The sequence below is a fragment of the Psittacula echo genome (assembly GCF_963264785.1).
Source record: "Psittacula echo genome assembly, chromosome: 16".
Taxonomy (NCBI): domain Eukaryota; kingdom Metazoa; phylum Chordata; class Aves; order Psittaciformes; family Psittacidae; genus Psittacula; species Psittacula echo.
Genome location: NC_137752.1, coordinates 10798802 through 10813557, shown reverse-complemented (window position 1 = coordinate 10813557; position 14756 = coordinate 10798802). Strand labels below are relative to the sequence as shown.

At 62.1% G+C, this 14756-nt stretch overlaps 2 protein-coding genes across 2 annotated transcripts in view; one reads left to right on the top strand and one right to left on the bottom strand.

The window, feature by feature from the left end:
• Nucleotides 1-1477: 1477 nt before the first annotated feature.
• On the bottom strand, nt 1478-4459 carry FUT7 (fucosyltransferase 7). Its single transcript, XM_080630615.1, has 2 exons — nt 4433-4459; nt 1478-2701 (listed from the first exon to the last, which is right to left on the bottom strand). The coding sequence occupies exon 2, from the start codon at nt 2659-2661 to the stop codon at nt 1618-1620; it is 1044 nt and encodes a 347-aa protein (XP_080486741.1). The 5' UTR covers nt 2662-2701; nt 4433-4459; the 3' UTR covers nt 1478-1617.
• Nucleotides 4460-7855: 3396 nt separating this feature from the next.
• ABCA2 (ATP binding cassette subfamily A member 2) overlaps nt 7856-14756 on the top strand; it is a 31080-nt gene continuing 24179 nt past the window's right edge. Inside the window, exons 1-2 of the mRNA XM_080630861.1 lie at nt 7856-8101; nt 14189-14282. Coding sequence (XP_080486987.1) covers nt 8036-8101; nt 14189-14282 — 160 coding nt within the window. The 5' untranslated portion in view covers nt 7856-8035. The remainder of the gene's footprint in view (nt 8102-14188; nt 14283-14756) is intronic.

Genomic DNA, 14756 nt, shown 5'->3' with positions numbered 1-14756 from the left:
CCCCACTAGCTCCCCAGTGCCCTGCGCCCAGGGTCACACAGGCCAGGGGCACAGGCCACTGCTGCCTTTTGGTGCTGGTGCTCTAGGAGGTGCTGGGGGCTGGCGCTGCAGCACAGTCAGTAGCAGGATGCCTGGGAAGGATGTCACCTGAGCTTTGTTCCTCCACATCTCCACCATGTGATTTTCCCCTCCAGCATAAGGCCTGCCAGGCAGGACCCCTGCTCCCCTCCATGGGACCCCAAATCCCACTGCCCAGTGTCCTGCCCCTGGGCACTCTGAACCCTTCCTGCTGCATTTTCGACTTGTCCAGAAGGCAAAACCAAACTGAAATTTGAAGCCTCAAACTGGAAGTGCACAGCATGGCCACTGACCTGCAGTCCAGCAAGGGCCGGGCTGGGCACACAGGGATGTGCCAGCCCAAGGCAGGTACAACATCTGCAGAGGATATGCTGCTGCACCCTGGGCATGGGGGGTGGGTCCTGGCAGCACCCAGCACCTTGAGGCCTGGCAGCAGTGGGGTTAGGTGATGTAGGGCTGCGGGGAGGGAAAGGGGCAGGAACTGAAGAAAGAATTGTTTGTATCAAGGGGGTTGATGGCACCAAGCTGAGGGGCACAGAGCAAGGCATGGATGGAGCTGTTGTCTCACTGCCTAGTCCTGTCGCCCATCCCCAGCATTGCCACTCATCCTAGGTGGAGGTGTCCCCTCGGGGTGCCTGGCATTGCCTGTGCCCAGGTGCAAGGTGTTTGCATGGGCCAGGGTGCCCACAATGTACGCACCGAGTCCAGCTCTGCACCATGCTGGTAGCGTGGTGCCTGGTGTGTGCAGTGCAGGGTGAGCACGACCTTCCATGGCAGTGCCCAGGGCACATGGATCAGACTGCCAGTGCCACACGTTGTCCAGTGGCTTTGCTCTGGGCTTGCTGCTAGGCTCCAGCCTCCACCGTGTTGCTGGCTTCCTGCTGCATCAGGGCAGGAGAGTGAGAAACCGCAGCATCCCTCTGACTGCACTGAGCGGGCTGAGATTGCACCCAAGAGCATCCGGTGTCCTGCTCCTCACCAGCACGGTGACACCCACAGCTCGGCAGTTGGGGTTGTGGGGGGAAATGCGTGCTGAGGTGGGCCAGGAAGTGGGGGAGCAGAGGCTGTGCTCTCCAGCCACTGGGTGCTGGGTTCTCCCTACTGCCCTGACCTTGGCTCCTCCAGCCCAACCAGGAATGTCACCACAGGGTCTCTGGCACTGCAGCTTCACTGGGGAGGGAACAGAGCAATGGGAGGGGAAGGCTGGGGAGCCCCACACCCCCCCTAACCCCTTTCCCTGCCCCACAGCACAGGCAGAGCCTTTGCAGCACTGTCATTTATTTCCAAAGCACCATCTCATCCTTCCCGCACCATGGCAAGGTGGGTCAGTGTTGGGCCAGGTGGGGGGGTGGTTCAATTTTGCAGGAAATTAAGTCACAAGTAGTTGCTCAAGGTCCCAGTGTGGCAACAGCCAGGCTGGGAGGAGAGGTGGAGACTCCCACATCCATCCCTGCCCCATGTCCTGGTCTAGGACTGCCCTGTGTATCCTCTGTATCCCACCCCTGTATCCTCTGCCCCGATGGTCCCTGCACACCAGCTCTAGGTGTTGAACCAGCTCTCGAGGTCAGGATAGATGCGGCCATGGAGCAGGCTGGGGTAGGTGCTGCAGATGGTGCAGATCCGCTCCCTCCAATCGGTGTAGAGCTTCACACTGTACTGCCTCTGCCAGGCAAAAAACTGCTGGTAGCGGCTGGAGTTCATGGTCTTCAGGAAGGTGGCCAGCTCTTCCAGGGAGCTGAAGTCATCCACGTGGATGAAGGAGTCTGCAGGGACAAACTGCTCGTAGTTGGCCCGGGGAGGACCAAGCACCACAGGCACGGTGCCGGCCATCAGTGCATTCCTCCAGAGCTTTTCGGTGATGTAGTCTTGGTGGATGGAGTTCTCGAAAGCAAGGTAGAACTTGGACTTGGATGTTGTTGGCAAGAGGCACTCCTTGCAAAGTGGCTTTTTGTTTGCTTTCCCGTATATGTTCACATGGAGGTACCTGGAGAGGTTCTTGTAGACTTCAGCTCTTTTCTGAGTCCTGTGGTAGTTGCTGATGACCCAAGACACCAAATTGGTCTTTGCAGGGATGTTCACAGTGGCTGACCGGTTGGGCACAAGTTTGCCGTAGGGGATGAAGATGTCCGAGTCCCGTCTGTAGGTCATCACCCAGTTGAAGGTCTGGTTCCATCCCGCCAGAGCTTTAGTGTTGGAGGGGGACTCCAGGGACACCCATACCCAGCTCTGCCACGGTGGCCTGTCCTTGGGCAGGCTGTCCCTGCTGGGCTGCAGCCTGGTGTGGGGGAACACCACAACATCTGCCCAGTGCAGGAGCTGGCGCTCCATGGTGACCCAGCAGCCTGTGATGCCATACAGCTCGCGGCAGACATCCCCACTGACATTGGGGACCTGCTTTGTGGGCCATTCCCAAACCAGGACCAGCAGTGGTTCAGTGGGCTGAGGGGCTTCTCTGGAGATCTGGGGAGGGTTGAGGAAGCACCTCAGGCTCCAGAGGGTGGTTGCAAGCACCACTGCTATGGCCACTGCCTTCACAGCAGGCCAGCACCCCAGCAGCCGGAGCAGCAGTGACACCTGGGGCATGCTGCCAGGCTGGCTGTCACCTCCAGTGACAAGCTGACACCTGGAAGAGAGGAAAGGACACCAAGGCCTGTCAGCTCAGGTTGCGAGGGGCAGTGGGGAGGTGCTGGGGCTGGAGGGGCGGGAGAAAGGGCTTCTCCATTGACTTGGGCTCCAGCGTCACCCCTGACCCTCCTGCTTTCCCCCATGTCCCTGGTGTCATCGCATGGTGGCTTTTGTGTCACCCTCCCACAGTCCTCAGCATCTCCATCTACAGGGCAAGCAGGGATGTGCTGCCAAGGGGAGTTCTGCATTCAGCTCTGGGGCAACGAAATAGGAGGGATGTGAAGCTGCTGGAGCGAGTCTAAAGGAGGCCACAGAGACACTGTGAGGGCTGGAGCAGCTCTGCTCTGGAGCCAGGCTGAGAGAGCTGGGCTGGGGCAGCCTGGAGAAGAGAAGGCTCCTGAACGGGAGACCTGAGAGCAGCTCCAGTGCCTAAAGGGGCTGCAGGAAACCTGGAGAGGGGCTTGGGACAAGGGCCTGTAGGGACAGGCCAAGGGGAATGGCTTGAACCTGGCAGAGGGGAGCCTGAGATGAGCTCTTAGGCAGAAGCTCTTCCCTGTGAGGGTGCTGAGGCGCTGGCCCAGGGTGCCCAGAGAAGCTGTGGCTGCCCCATCCCTGGCAGTGTTCAAGGCCAGGTTGGACACAGGGGCTTGGAGCAAGCTGCTCCAGTGGAAGGTGTCCCTGCCCGTGGCAGGGGTTGGAGCTGGAGGAGCTTTAAGGTCCCTTCAACTGAAACCAAGCTTGGATTCTGTGAAGGGGAGGTACAGGGTTGATGGACAGCAGCCAGCTGTGTCTCCCACACCTGGCACTGCTCCCCGTCACACACACCATGGATTCAGTCCTTGGTACTTTCTCTGGTCCCCAGTTTTCCCACTGACAAAGAGCCACGGTCCCAACTCCACACTTCCTGCTTGCCCGGGTCAAGTCTGGAATGCCACCTGGTGCCTGGGAGTTTGCAGGATAGGGCCACACACCACAGGGCAATAATGGGGAACATCCCAGGCCCTGCCTGGATGACCCCACAGCAAGGCCCAAGCTGGGAACCGTGTTTGCCTGGAATCACTGAGAAGTCTGAACCCCCAACTGGGGTGTCCTGCCTGAGAAGTGCACCCTTGCTCCAGCACCCTCCTGCAGTGATGGCTGGGCTGCCCCCGGGCTGGGGGCTCTCCTCAGGTTTGGGGTGTTCTCCCCAGCCACCAAGTGCACAGGGAGCCCCAACAACCTGGGAGCTTGCAGCCTGAGCCCCACAGGCAGCGGGAGTGCCAGTCCCAGACATGGGGCTCAGCACCCACATGCAGCCTCCAGCATTTGGCACCCAGGGTGCTTTCCTTTTCCAGGTAACCTCTGCAAACACATGGGGTGCCAGCCCTGCTGCTGGCCAGGGCTGTGCCCATTCTTCCACGGTTTTTGAGCCTTCTGAGAAGTGGTGCCCGGCTCTCCCACCCCAGCTACTGCAGCTTTGTGAAAAACCTCTTCCCTGCCTTTGCCCCTCTGCGAAAACACACAAGCTAAGTTTAGGCTGCGGAAAAACCTGGCATCCCAAGCAAGGAGGGATGGGAAAGGTTTCCCTGCTCCCCGCATTGCACACCAGTGCTTCTGGTCCCTCTGCCCACCACTCCTTGGCCCTGTTCACAGATGCTCCGGTGGGGACAACCTCCCTGGCAGTGCTGGGGTTGCCCTGTTCCTCAGCCCCTCTTCCTGCCATGGGCATTGGTGCTGAGCTCAGACTTACCAGGCTGGGCCGCGGTGCTCTGCGAGATGCCTGTGTGCGTGTGCCCTGGCACTGCTGCTGCTGGGCTGGGGCACTCGAGGGCTTCCTCTTTTCTGTGGTTTTGCCTCGTCCTGGCCCCGCAGTGGGTCCTTCCTGCCACGCTGCAGCTGGCACAGCCCCCTCCCTGCACTTCCCCTGCACCGCATGGGCACCGGCTGACCCACAGCTGGGTGCTGCCCCAGGATGCCTGGGTAGGTACCCTGTGACTGGGTGGGTGTCCTCTGGCTGCATGCCCCTGGCACATGCAGCTCTCTCTGAAGTCACCCAGCAGTAGCTGAACAGCGAGACACTCATTTGTCTTGCACTGATACCAGGCGCTTCTTCAGCATTTGCTGCCGCCCATTGCAGAGCCGGTGGGATGGAGCCCAGCCTGGCACAGCCACCGGCACCGCCTGTGTCGCGGCAGGGCCATGGCAGGAGCCAGCAGCTTGCCCTGGTGCATGTGTGGCATTGGAAGCCCTGCCTCTGCTGGGATGGGTGCAGGAAACCTGCTCTGAGCCTCGCCAAGGTGCCACCCGACTGAAACCAGGACACCAGCCTGGCGCTGGCTCCCACTGACTCATCTTGAGATGGGCAGGTACAACAGCTCCTCAGTGCTGCCAAGCCCCTGCACCTGCCCCAGCTGGGTGTTTGCTGCCAGAAGGGGAAGTGGGCATGTGTGAGTCTCACAGAAAGCTGCCACCCATACCTCAGATCTCTCCCTGCCCCTGCCTCTGTCCCTCTCCTCCTCTGGCCGCACACTTGGTCATCTTCAGGGCACCAAATCTTCTGGAAAGCCCTGGCAGGGAAAAAGAGATGGGGAAATTGAGGCAGAGGCAGGGAGGGGGCTCCTGGCATGCAGCATTGTCCCTGGAGCTGGCACACCGGAGCTGGCAGCAGGGCCCACGCTACTCCCCGGGGGTCCTTGGGCTGCTCCAGCACCCCTGGGGTCCACATCCCCCCTGGCCCCTTGCTTCTGCCACTGTCCCAGATCCTGGGAAGGCTGCAGGTAAGGGGCCAGGCAGCGGCTGGGCACAGTGCAGTGCCACCGTACCAGGGTGTAGCTGGGCTCTGTGGTTTCAGTGCCACCCTGGGAGCCCTCAGAGGCCAACTGCAGCTCTGAGGATGGGTGTTTTTTCCTCCCCAGTCATGTCCCCTGTTTCCTGTTATCTTTCTCGCCCTCTTTCTGCATTTCTTCCCCCGCATGATCGAGAGGCCAGATACTGGGTGCTGCACAGCCCGTGGGGCATCATTCCCAGCCTCACCTGCCCAAACCCTGCTGGCTGCAGGCAGCATTCCCTGTCAGCACCATCCCTGCTGCTGTCCCCTTCACCCCTGCACAGGCCCAGAGACCAGGGTCACAAAGGACAGGGCCATTCCCCTTCACAGAGGACAGCACTGGGGACACGGGGGGGGGCAGCACTAGGGACATGCCCTGGGGGACACTGGATGGGTGGCAGAGCAGGAGGGAGCTTTGACCTGGCACATGTAGCCATCACTGCTGGATGCTGCCCCAGGACACCTTGGCACAAGGGACAATGTTCTGAGGGGGTTCCTTCCAGGCAGTGGGTGCAGACACCTGGACCCCTGCAGCACAGGGACATGGCAGCATGGTGCCAGAGGCTGGGACTGCCTGAGTGCTCTGAGCCAGGGCCAGCTCTGCCAGAAGCCCCCAGCACCGGGGGCAGGCCATAGGACCATCAGGTAATGCGAGCACTGTGCAGGTGGGTGCTGCCATCTGCAGATGACACCACACAGGTAGAGGAGCTTGACCACCCATCAAGGAGGTCCCCTGAGAGACGCTCAGAGCCCTAGGTCCATGGAGGAGACAGGCCACCAGTTCCTCAGGACTTCATGTCCCCAGATCCATAGAGGAGATGGGTGACTGGATCCTGGAGCTATGCTGTCCCAGCACCCAGTCGCTTGGGTCTTGTCTCTTGCTGGCCGCTCACGGGGTTGCGTGGTCATGCCAAACAGAAGAGGAGCTGTGAAGCTCATCAAGACCACCCAGGGGCAGGAAGAGGGAGCCTGGCAGGAGATCCAGATCAGGGCTTTGAGCCCACATCACCCATAGCCTCACACATGACCCCCTCCTCTGCTCCCCTCTGAGCTGGGGACTCGCTGTGTTGCAGGGCAGGGCTTTTTGAGCTGCTCCTAGTGTGGGCTGGGGACAGCCTACATGCAATTACTTGGGAGCAGCCAAGGGTGGACACATCCCTCCTTCCCCAGGGACCAAGAAACAGCCACTGCTGGAGCAGGGTGCATGGCTGGCCAGCCTTCTGGCTGACCCCCCCGGCCCAGGTCACCTTGGCACCGGATCTCCCCAGCATTTCAAAGCTGGAGAAATGCCAGGAAAACTCTGGGTCATGGCAGAGCAGCAGCCCCGGGTTGCAGGGCAGGTGGGAAGCACCCTGCACCCTGCCCGCACACCTGCAGTGCTCCCAACTGCCCAAGCAGGGCACGGGGCTGGGCAGTGGGGTGCCTCTGACCACATGCACCCCAGGCACCCCTGAGCACCCCACCCCAGGCACCCCTCAGCCTCCCTTGCCCCAGGGCAAAGCTTCACCCAGAAGTTCTTTGAATAACGGTTCTTTGTGGCGGGACAGGGCCCGGGTGGCTGCTGCTGAGCCCACCCCAAACCAGCCACCCCCAGCAGCACCACAGGCCGTGGCAGCCAAAGGAGTTGCCACAGCTCCAGCTGCTCTGGGCCCTGAGAGCAGCACTGGGATGGAGAGGCATAAAGAGAGAGGGGTAGAGAGAGGTGAAAAATGGCAAGAACCAGAGGAATGGAGAAAGGAGGGAGAGAAGAATGGAATGATGAAAGGAAGGGAGGAAGGAAGCAAGCATAGATGGCTGGAAGTAACACAGAAAGGAAAGCTGGCCTGGTTTACCCAGGGGTACACTTGCTGCAGGCAGGTTGGTCGCTCCCCTCCAAGGACACATGTAGACACCCTCCCCTTCCCCTGGGTTGGGGTGGGCAGGGGCTGGGGCAGCTGGGCCGAGCAGGGCAGGCAGGGTGTGGGGACAGCAGCACCACTCAAGCTTCACGCAGTACCTCCACCACCCCGCAGCAAGTGTGTGCTGGAGCGGCACAGCCGAAGCTCAGGGACACAAACACAGAGCTCTGTGCACCCCTGGCTTTGGGAGCAGCAGCTCCTGCAGGCAGAGTTTGTCCTCCCGCAGCAGCAGGACACAGACCACACCGGGCACAGCCCCGGGGCTCCGTGCTGCGGTCCCCGGGAGGACCCCGGCGACGGGTCCCCGCGGCCCTCCGGGGCCACTGTCCTCTGCTCTGCCCTGCCCTGCGCCGAGGCGGCTCCCCGAGGCCCTGCCCTGGGCGGAGCGGCCGCGGCCCCGCTGTGCCTTTAAGGGGCGGTGGCGGGCGGGCGGCCCGGGCCAGGGGTGGCGCTGCACGAGGCCGGGCCGGGGCTGGAGCCGGAGCTGTCATCGGGGTCTGTCCCGCGCCCTCCCTCCCAGCGCGCTGCGGACAAAGGCGGCGGCGGCGGCCCGGCGGGGGATGGCCGTGTGCGGCGGGTGAGCGCGGAGCCGAGCGGGGCCGCCCCTGCGGCGGGGCCGGGCCGGGCCATGGGGTTCCTGCACCAGCTTCATCTCCTGCTCTGGAAGAACGTGACGCTGAAGCGGCGCAGCCCGGTGAGCGCGGGGGGGCCGGGACTCCGCTGCGGGCCTGAGCGGCTGCTGCGGCCGGGCGGGAGGCAGGGCCCGGGGCGGGGTGTCCCCGCGGTCCCCGCGGCGCGGGCGGTGCGGACCGGGCCCTGTCTGCTTGTCGGGGGCTGCCGGGAGCCAGAGCCGTGGGCACCGCGGGCACCGCTGTGCGGAACCCCCGCAGCGGCCCCGGAACTACCCCGACCCCGCAGCCGCGGCCTGGGCCCAGCCGCGGGGCAGCAACAGTTGGGCCTTTCCTGCCCCGCGCCCGCCGGGGCCGCGATTGGTGCCGTCCAATGTCCCACATACCCCGGGCACACGGAGCCCTGTTCCCCGGCCCCCAGGGCCGCCCCTGCGGGTACGAAAGGAGCTCTTCAAGAGCCCTCGCTCCCCCTGGGCTATAAATAGGTCCCCTCCCCTATGTGGGTCAGAGCTGCAGGAGCGGCTCCCGCTCTGAGGACCGCGGGGGTCCGGGAGCCTGGGCGCCTCCCGAGGGGGACCAGCCGCGTAGCATGGCACCTTCCACGTAGGAATCGGTGTAAGGTGTTCCATAGGTGAATTGGTGTAACTATGCCCTGGCTGCGCCTGTGCAGGGATTCCCTGCCAGAGCCAGTGAGTGGGCAGAGGGGACCCTAGCCCCAGGGACCCCAGCAGCGCGGGGCAGGGATGGGGGTCCTGGGGGGCGAGGATGGGGGTCCTGGGGAGCAGGGATAGGGGCGCACTGGGCAGGGATGGGGGTCCTGGGGATGGGGATGCTGGAGGCGGGGATGAGAGTACTGAGGGGCAGGGATAGGAATGCTGGGGGGTGGGGATGAGGGTGCTGGGGACAGGAATGGGGGTGCACTGGGCAGGGATGGGGGTGCTGGGCACCGAAGAAGCCAGTTATTTTTAGAGGTGGGGGAGGGTAGCGAGCTACTGTGGAGAGCGAGACAGCTCCTCTTCCCCCTCCCAAATATCCTGCAGGCCTGATCCTGCTTTCCTTCACCAGCAGCCTGTGGGCACCAGACCTGGCTCTGTCCTGGTGGCCAGAGCACCTAGGACCACCCTGGGCCAGGGGCACACAGGGCTAAGGCAGGCGCCTGCTCATGGGCTGCCCTTGTTCCCCCAAGATGGGTGATGGGGGTCACACTTTGGCTGAGTCATCCTTGCTTTGTGCCCCGTGTGGCCATGCTGAGGGGCTGCCCAGTGGCAGTGTGCCATGGACCCTGCTCGTGAGGCTGCGGGGCGACACTGCTCTGCCCTAGCACGCTCTGGCCTGGGCCTGGCTGATGTGGCTGGTGGTTGGGCACATCTTTTGGGGACCAGTTTCTCCTTGACCCTCCCCAGCCCCGTGGGCAGTGTGGGGAGCAGCACAGGAGGTTGCAGTTGTAGGATGAGCCCAGACCCAGTCACTCCCACATGTGGGGACCATCACTTGAGTGCCCTGGTTGCTGCTGGCAGGGTGACAGGGGAAGGACCTCCTTACCCACCCAGTGATGCTGTGGATGGGGCATGTGTGTGCCAGAGCGAGAGGTGCCCCTGTGCTGCTGGTGCTCAGGGATGGAATTGGTGCAGCCCTTGAGGCAGTCGTGCCCTGTGTGTTATCTATTTCCTCGTGCCCCTGCTGCCTGCAAGTCCTGCCATCACCTCACACTCCCCATCATCATCCTGCCTGCTCCTGGGGAGTGCTGCCCTCTCCCAGCAGCCTGAGAGTGGAGCTGCTGGTGCTGGCCAGGGAAGAGCCCAGCCTGTGCTCTGTTCTCCTTGGCTGCCTCCCCCAGCACAGGTCTGCTCTGGCCCCATCCAGAGCTGAATGCTTCACCCAGTGAAACCAGCTCTTTGTCCTGCTGCTGCAGGCAGAGGCTGGGAGCTTGGAGCAGGGAAGGGGTCAGCTTGAGCCCCCTCCCCTGCTGGGGAGTCACTCTGGGGGGGCAGAGCTGGGGTTGCTGGGTCCTCCCAGTCTCACAGACAGAATATGGTGGGTGCCTTGTGCTGCTGGTAGCTGCCTGTTGGCACAGCCCTGTGCTGCAGGACGGGATGGGGAACAGGCACTGCATGTTTGGCTGAAGATACGGAGCCTCAGGAGAGCTGGGGTTGGTGCTTTGCACTGCCCTGGGTGCTGGTGACTCTGAGGGGATGCCCATTGTCCCCTGGCACCAGGGGCTCTGGGGGGAGCAGCACTGCGGCAAGGCATAGTGATGGTTTTGGGTCAGACTTTGTGGGCACTTGTTGAGGGCTTTGGCTGGTGTGGTTGAGGTTCAGCGGTGGTGGGCACAGGGACCAGGTAGCCTTCAAGAGAGGTGTGAGAAGTGTGCTGACCCACAGCACCATGTCACCCGGTTCAATAACCTCCTCTGTCACCAGAGGAGCTTGCCTGTAGCCTGGTGAGGTTGATGGCTGGGCACCTCAGTAAGGGTTCATGCTCAGCCTGAGGGATGGTTGGACTTGGTGTGGCTGAGTGGTTCTGGCAGCTGCTCTGAGGTTTAGCTGTGATAGGATTCTCTCCAGGGCAGGACTTCAGGCAGGAGCCCTGGAACGGTGGGCTTCAAGCAGAACAGTGGAGGGAAGCCAGGGCTGTGGGTGCCCAAGGCAGCCCTGGCCAGTGCAGGCTGTGCTGTCCTTTGCATTGCCTTGGCTCTGCTGGCACCGGGGGTGAACTGAGCTGCCTGTGTCCTAAGGGTGGGCTCCTCAATGACTTCTGATAGCTGGTTTAAACCCCTGTTGGATGTAAAACTGACAGGCAGCGTGCCTGCTTCACCCTGTGCAGGGTTTGTGCCTTCTGCTCCTTGGCCAAGAGCCAAGAAAGCTCCCACCACACAAAGGGGTTGTCCTGGCAGATCTGTCCCTTCCTTCCTGGTGTGTGGGAGTGGAGCTGTGGGACCTTGATACCTCCAAACTAAGAAAGGCTGAACTTTGGAGTGCTGGGGTTCACCCGGTGGCAGGGCCCTGCCCCTGGTGCTGGCTGGGGCGGGAGCCGGATCAGCAGCAGGAACTGATGGGGCCAGCACCACCTGCTCAGGGTGCTCTTTGCCCCCTCGCTGTTTGCAGCTGGCGGCGGGGGGGAACCCGCAGAGTTGGCAGGGTGCTGCTGGCCTGGCAGCACTGGGCAGTGTCCCCAGGAACACCCGCTCACAGGCGGCTGTGGGGATACTGGTTGCAGAGCGGTTGGTGGCCTCGGTGGCTGGGAGCAGGGTAGACATGAGCTGTCAGGGCTGCAGGGCTCTGCCTTGTTCCTGGCCCGCAGGGAGAGGCTGGGGGTGGCTGGCACTGGCCTCCACACTGCCACTGCCAGCACAATCATGCCACTGCTCAGGACAGGCCTGTGCCAGGGAGGGTGTCCCTGTGCCATGTGCCTGTGCCAAAGTGCTACTGTGTCCCCTGGCATGCTGGTGCCCACACGACACAGCACCGCAGGGCTGGCACTGGGGACAACCATGCTTTGCTCTCCCTGGGATCCCAGCTCAGGAGAGGTGTTGGCAAACCCCAGTGGGATTTTCCTCCTCTTACAACTTCATAGAATCATAGAATCCTGGAATGGTTTGTGTTGGAAGGGACCTTAAAGCTCATCCAGCTCCAACCCCCTGCCACAGGCAGGGACACCTTTCACTAGAGCAGCTTGCTCGAAGCCCCATCCTACCTGGCTGGGCAGACCCACACGGCCCAGCTGAGCCCCCACCCCAGGGGGGGTGACCCAACCACAGGCACCTGCTGATGGTCACCACCAGCCTGGGCACCTCCCAGGGCTCCCCAGAGTGACCTGCCTGGGCCCTCACCAATGGGGACAGCCAAGGCCTGGACCTCTGCTCCTGGTCACGCTTTTGCTCAGTGCAAGTTGTGCCCATCCATCTCCTGTTGCTCTGCCACAATGTCCCAGCAAGAGCACAGGAATGAGGAAGGGAACATGTGAGAGAAGAGGACAGAGCACTCTGGTCAGTACAGGGCACAGCCAGCTTCTAGCAGGTGGTGGCCTTTTTCCTCTCCTTGTCCTGTTGCTCTCAGCTGCGTGGATGCTGACTTTTCCCCTCTGCTTGCTTCCTCATACAATTCCAAAATGTCCCCTAGTGCCCTGCACCTGCAGGCAGGGACCCTTGTCTCCAGGCTATGCCACTGTGGGATGCTCCCTTGGGACGGCATCCCTGCCCACTGCTGCATGCCTGAGGCTCTGCCCCACTGTGGGTGTGGAGTAGCCATGGTCTCCCTGGGAAGCCCCTGCAGGTGACCAAAAGGGGCAGGATCAGCCCGAGAGGGTGTGGGCTGAGGAGCCCCACTCTGCCCCTCTGCCCATCACTCTGTCAGCCCAGGCTGGTGATGGAGACACTGTGCCCTGGCTCTGGGTGTGCAGTGGTGAAGGCAGGGTTGGGGACAGGGGATGCAGGAGATGAGCAAAAGGTCAATGACCCACGTTAAAAAGATAAATAACAAGAGGCAGGTCCCTCTCGTCACCACCAAGGGCCCAGTGGTCCCCAGGGGAGCCTGGTACGGCCCAGCGGGTTTGTGGGGATGATCCCACAGGCGCCCGGGCACAGAGGCCCCATTGTGTCCCTGGTAAACAGGCAGGAGGTGGGTGCAGGCAGCGAGGGGCAGGGCCAGGGGCTGGCAGAGCAGCTCGGAGTGTCCCTTGTTCCCTCCCTTGTACCAGAACAGCGACACTGGGGACCATGCCTTGGACTGATAGTGCCAGAAAGATGGCACTACTGCTGGGGCATCTACCCTCCCCATCCCCTCCAGCCTTTCTTCCTTTGGTCTTCGTCTCCTCTGAAATTGGCAGCTCTAGGAGTGGGGAGGGCAGCATGGGGGGCACCCGTGGGTGCAGCCATGTCCATCCCATAGCCCTACCAACCCTGGTGCTCATGGGAGTGTCACTGTCACATGCCAGTGGGGGCCTGAGTGTGGGGGTGCCTCAGGGATGCTGGGAATTTCTGCCAGAGTGTTTGCAGCTGGCTGAGGGCAGTGTGGAGGTGACGCTGCTGGGGACAGGAGGGCCTGACCTTGCCATCAGCTACGTCCTTCCAGGCAGCTGCTGTGGGGTTAAAGCTGTCTCTTCCCAGCCCACTGCATTGTTCTGGTACCTGGACACTGCGGGTGACTGGGCTGGTGCAGGAGCTGGTGGTTGGTGCCCAGCGGAGCTAGGGCCTGTTCTGCTTGTGGTGGCAGTAGGTTCCAGGGTCTCAGCACCAGCCCGGCATCAGATCTGGCTGTGGAGCAAGCTGAGGTTGGCTCACCTCACCTCATGCCTCAGTTTCTTCTCTCAGCAGCAAGGGCAATGTGGGTGTGACGTGGCCTGGGTGCTCCCAGTGCAATTCAGCAGTTGATGCCCATCTCCAGGGCCTCTGGGCACAGAGCCCAGCCTGCATTGCCTGCGCAGTCGGGGTCAGGGATTCCTGGGGATTTGCTGTGATTATCCGTATGCTGCTGGAGGAAATCCCGCGCAGCCATAGCTTTCTGGGAGGGCCCAGAGGGGGTGCCTGGACCCCCAGCGCTGCCCTCCTTCCACATCTGGAGCCAGTGCCAGGGTCTGGCCAAACCGATCCTTGTCATGACGCAGTTGGGGTCTGTCCCGTACACAGTCCCCAGGTGGAACTTGGCGGTGGCAGGGGGACATCATGGCAGGCAAGTACTGACTGCGAGGGCACTGCCAGGATGGGGGCCATTTCTCTTTGCCAGCCATAAGGACTTGGGGTCATCTCCCCATGGCAGCCCTGGCTGTGGTGGCCTGCTGAGGCTGGGCTTTCAGCCCCAGCACACTGTTCATATTGATGGAGTAGGTATCCTGCTGTGATACCCTCTCCTGTCCTGAGGTGCCCCTGGGCAGAATGGAGCAGGCAGGGGCAAGCAGGAAATCCCAGGGTGCCTAGGGACCTTTTTGTCTCTTGCTGAGCTGTGACAGTGACAACAGCCACCTGCAAGATTTGGGCATGGTGCTGCCCTGCGCGGGCATCCCAGGGCCCTCCATCCTGTCCGTGCTCCTTGTTGGTAGCTGGGTCCTGTCTTCAAGCATCACAATCTCTCTGCTTCATGTCATCCAGGGGAATTGGAACTGGATGATCTTTAATGTCCCTTGCAACCCAAACCATTCTGTGATTCTGTGTTCCCCAGTGGGTGCTGACCTTTGAGATCTTCATCCCCCTGGTGCTCTTCTTCATCCTCCTGGGGCTGCGGCAGAAGAAGCCAACCATCCCTGTGAAGGAAGGTGGGTGTCAGCAGGGTGGTGCTCAGAGCACTCATACTTGGGGCCACCCTGAGGCTCTGGGGAGCTGCTGCAGCCCCCCAGGGACAGCCTGGGGATGGGGGGGGGACACACAACAGCTGATGGGACCCAGATGGGTGTTCTGTGGGACACATTGCTGGGCAGGGGCTGCAGCTGAGGGCTGGTGGGGCTGATGCAGGGGGGCTGGAGAGCCAGAAGCATCCCATCCGTGGGTACCACCCTGGGGGTGCCAGCACCAACCGGGGCTACCATCAACAGGGGTGTTCAGGGGAGGAAAGGGGAAGTTGGAGCTGGATGGTGCTGGAACAGCTGCAGTACCCCTGAGTTCTCAAGGAGTGGTGGAGTGGTGCTGGGAAGGGTTCCCAGCTCCTCATGGTGCAGGGTGGGTAATGCAGTGCATGGAGCCCTGTGCCTAGCTGGGGCACTCCGGGGCACTCACAAGGTTACAGATTGTTG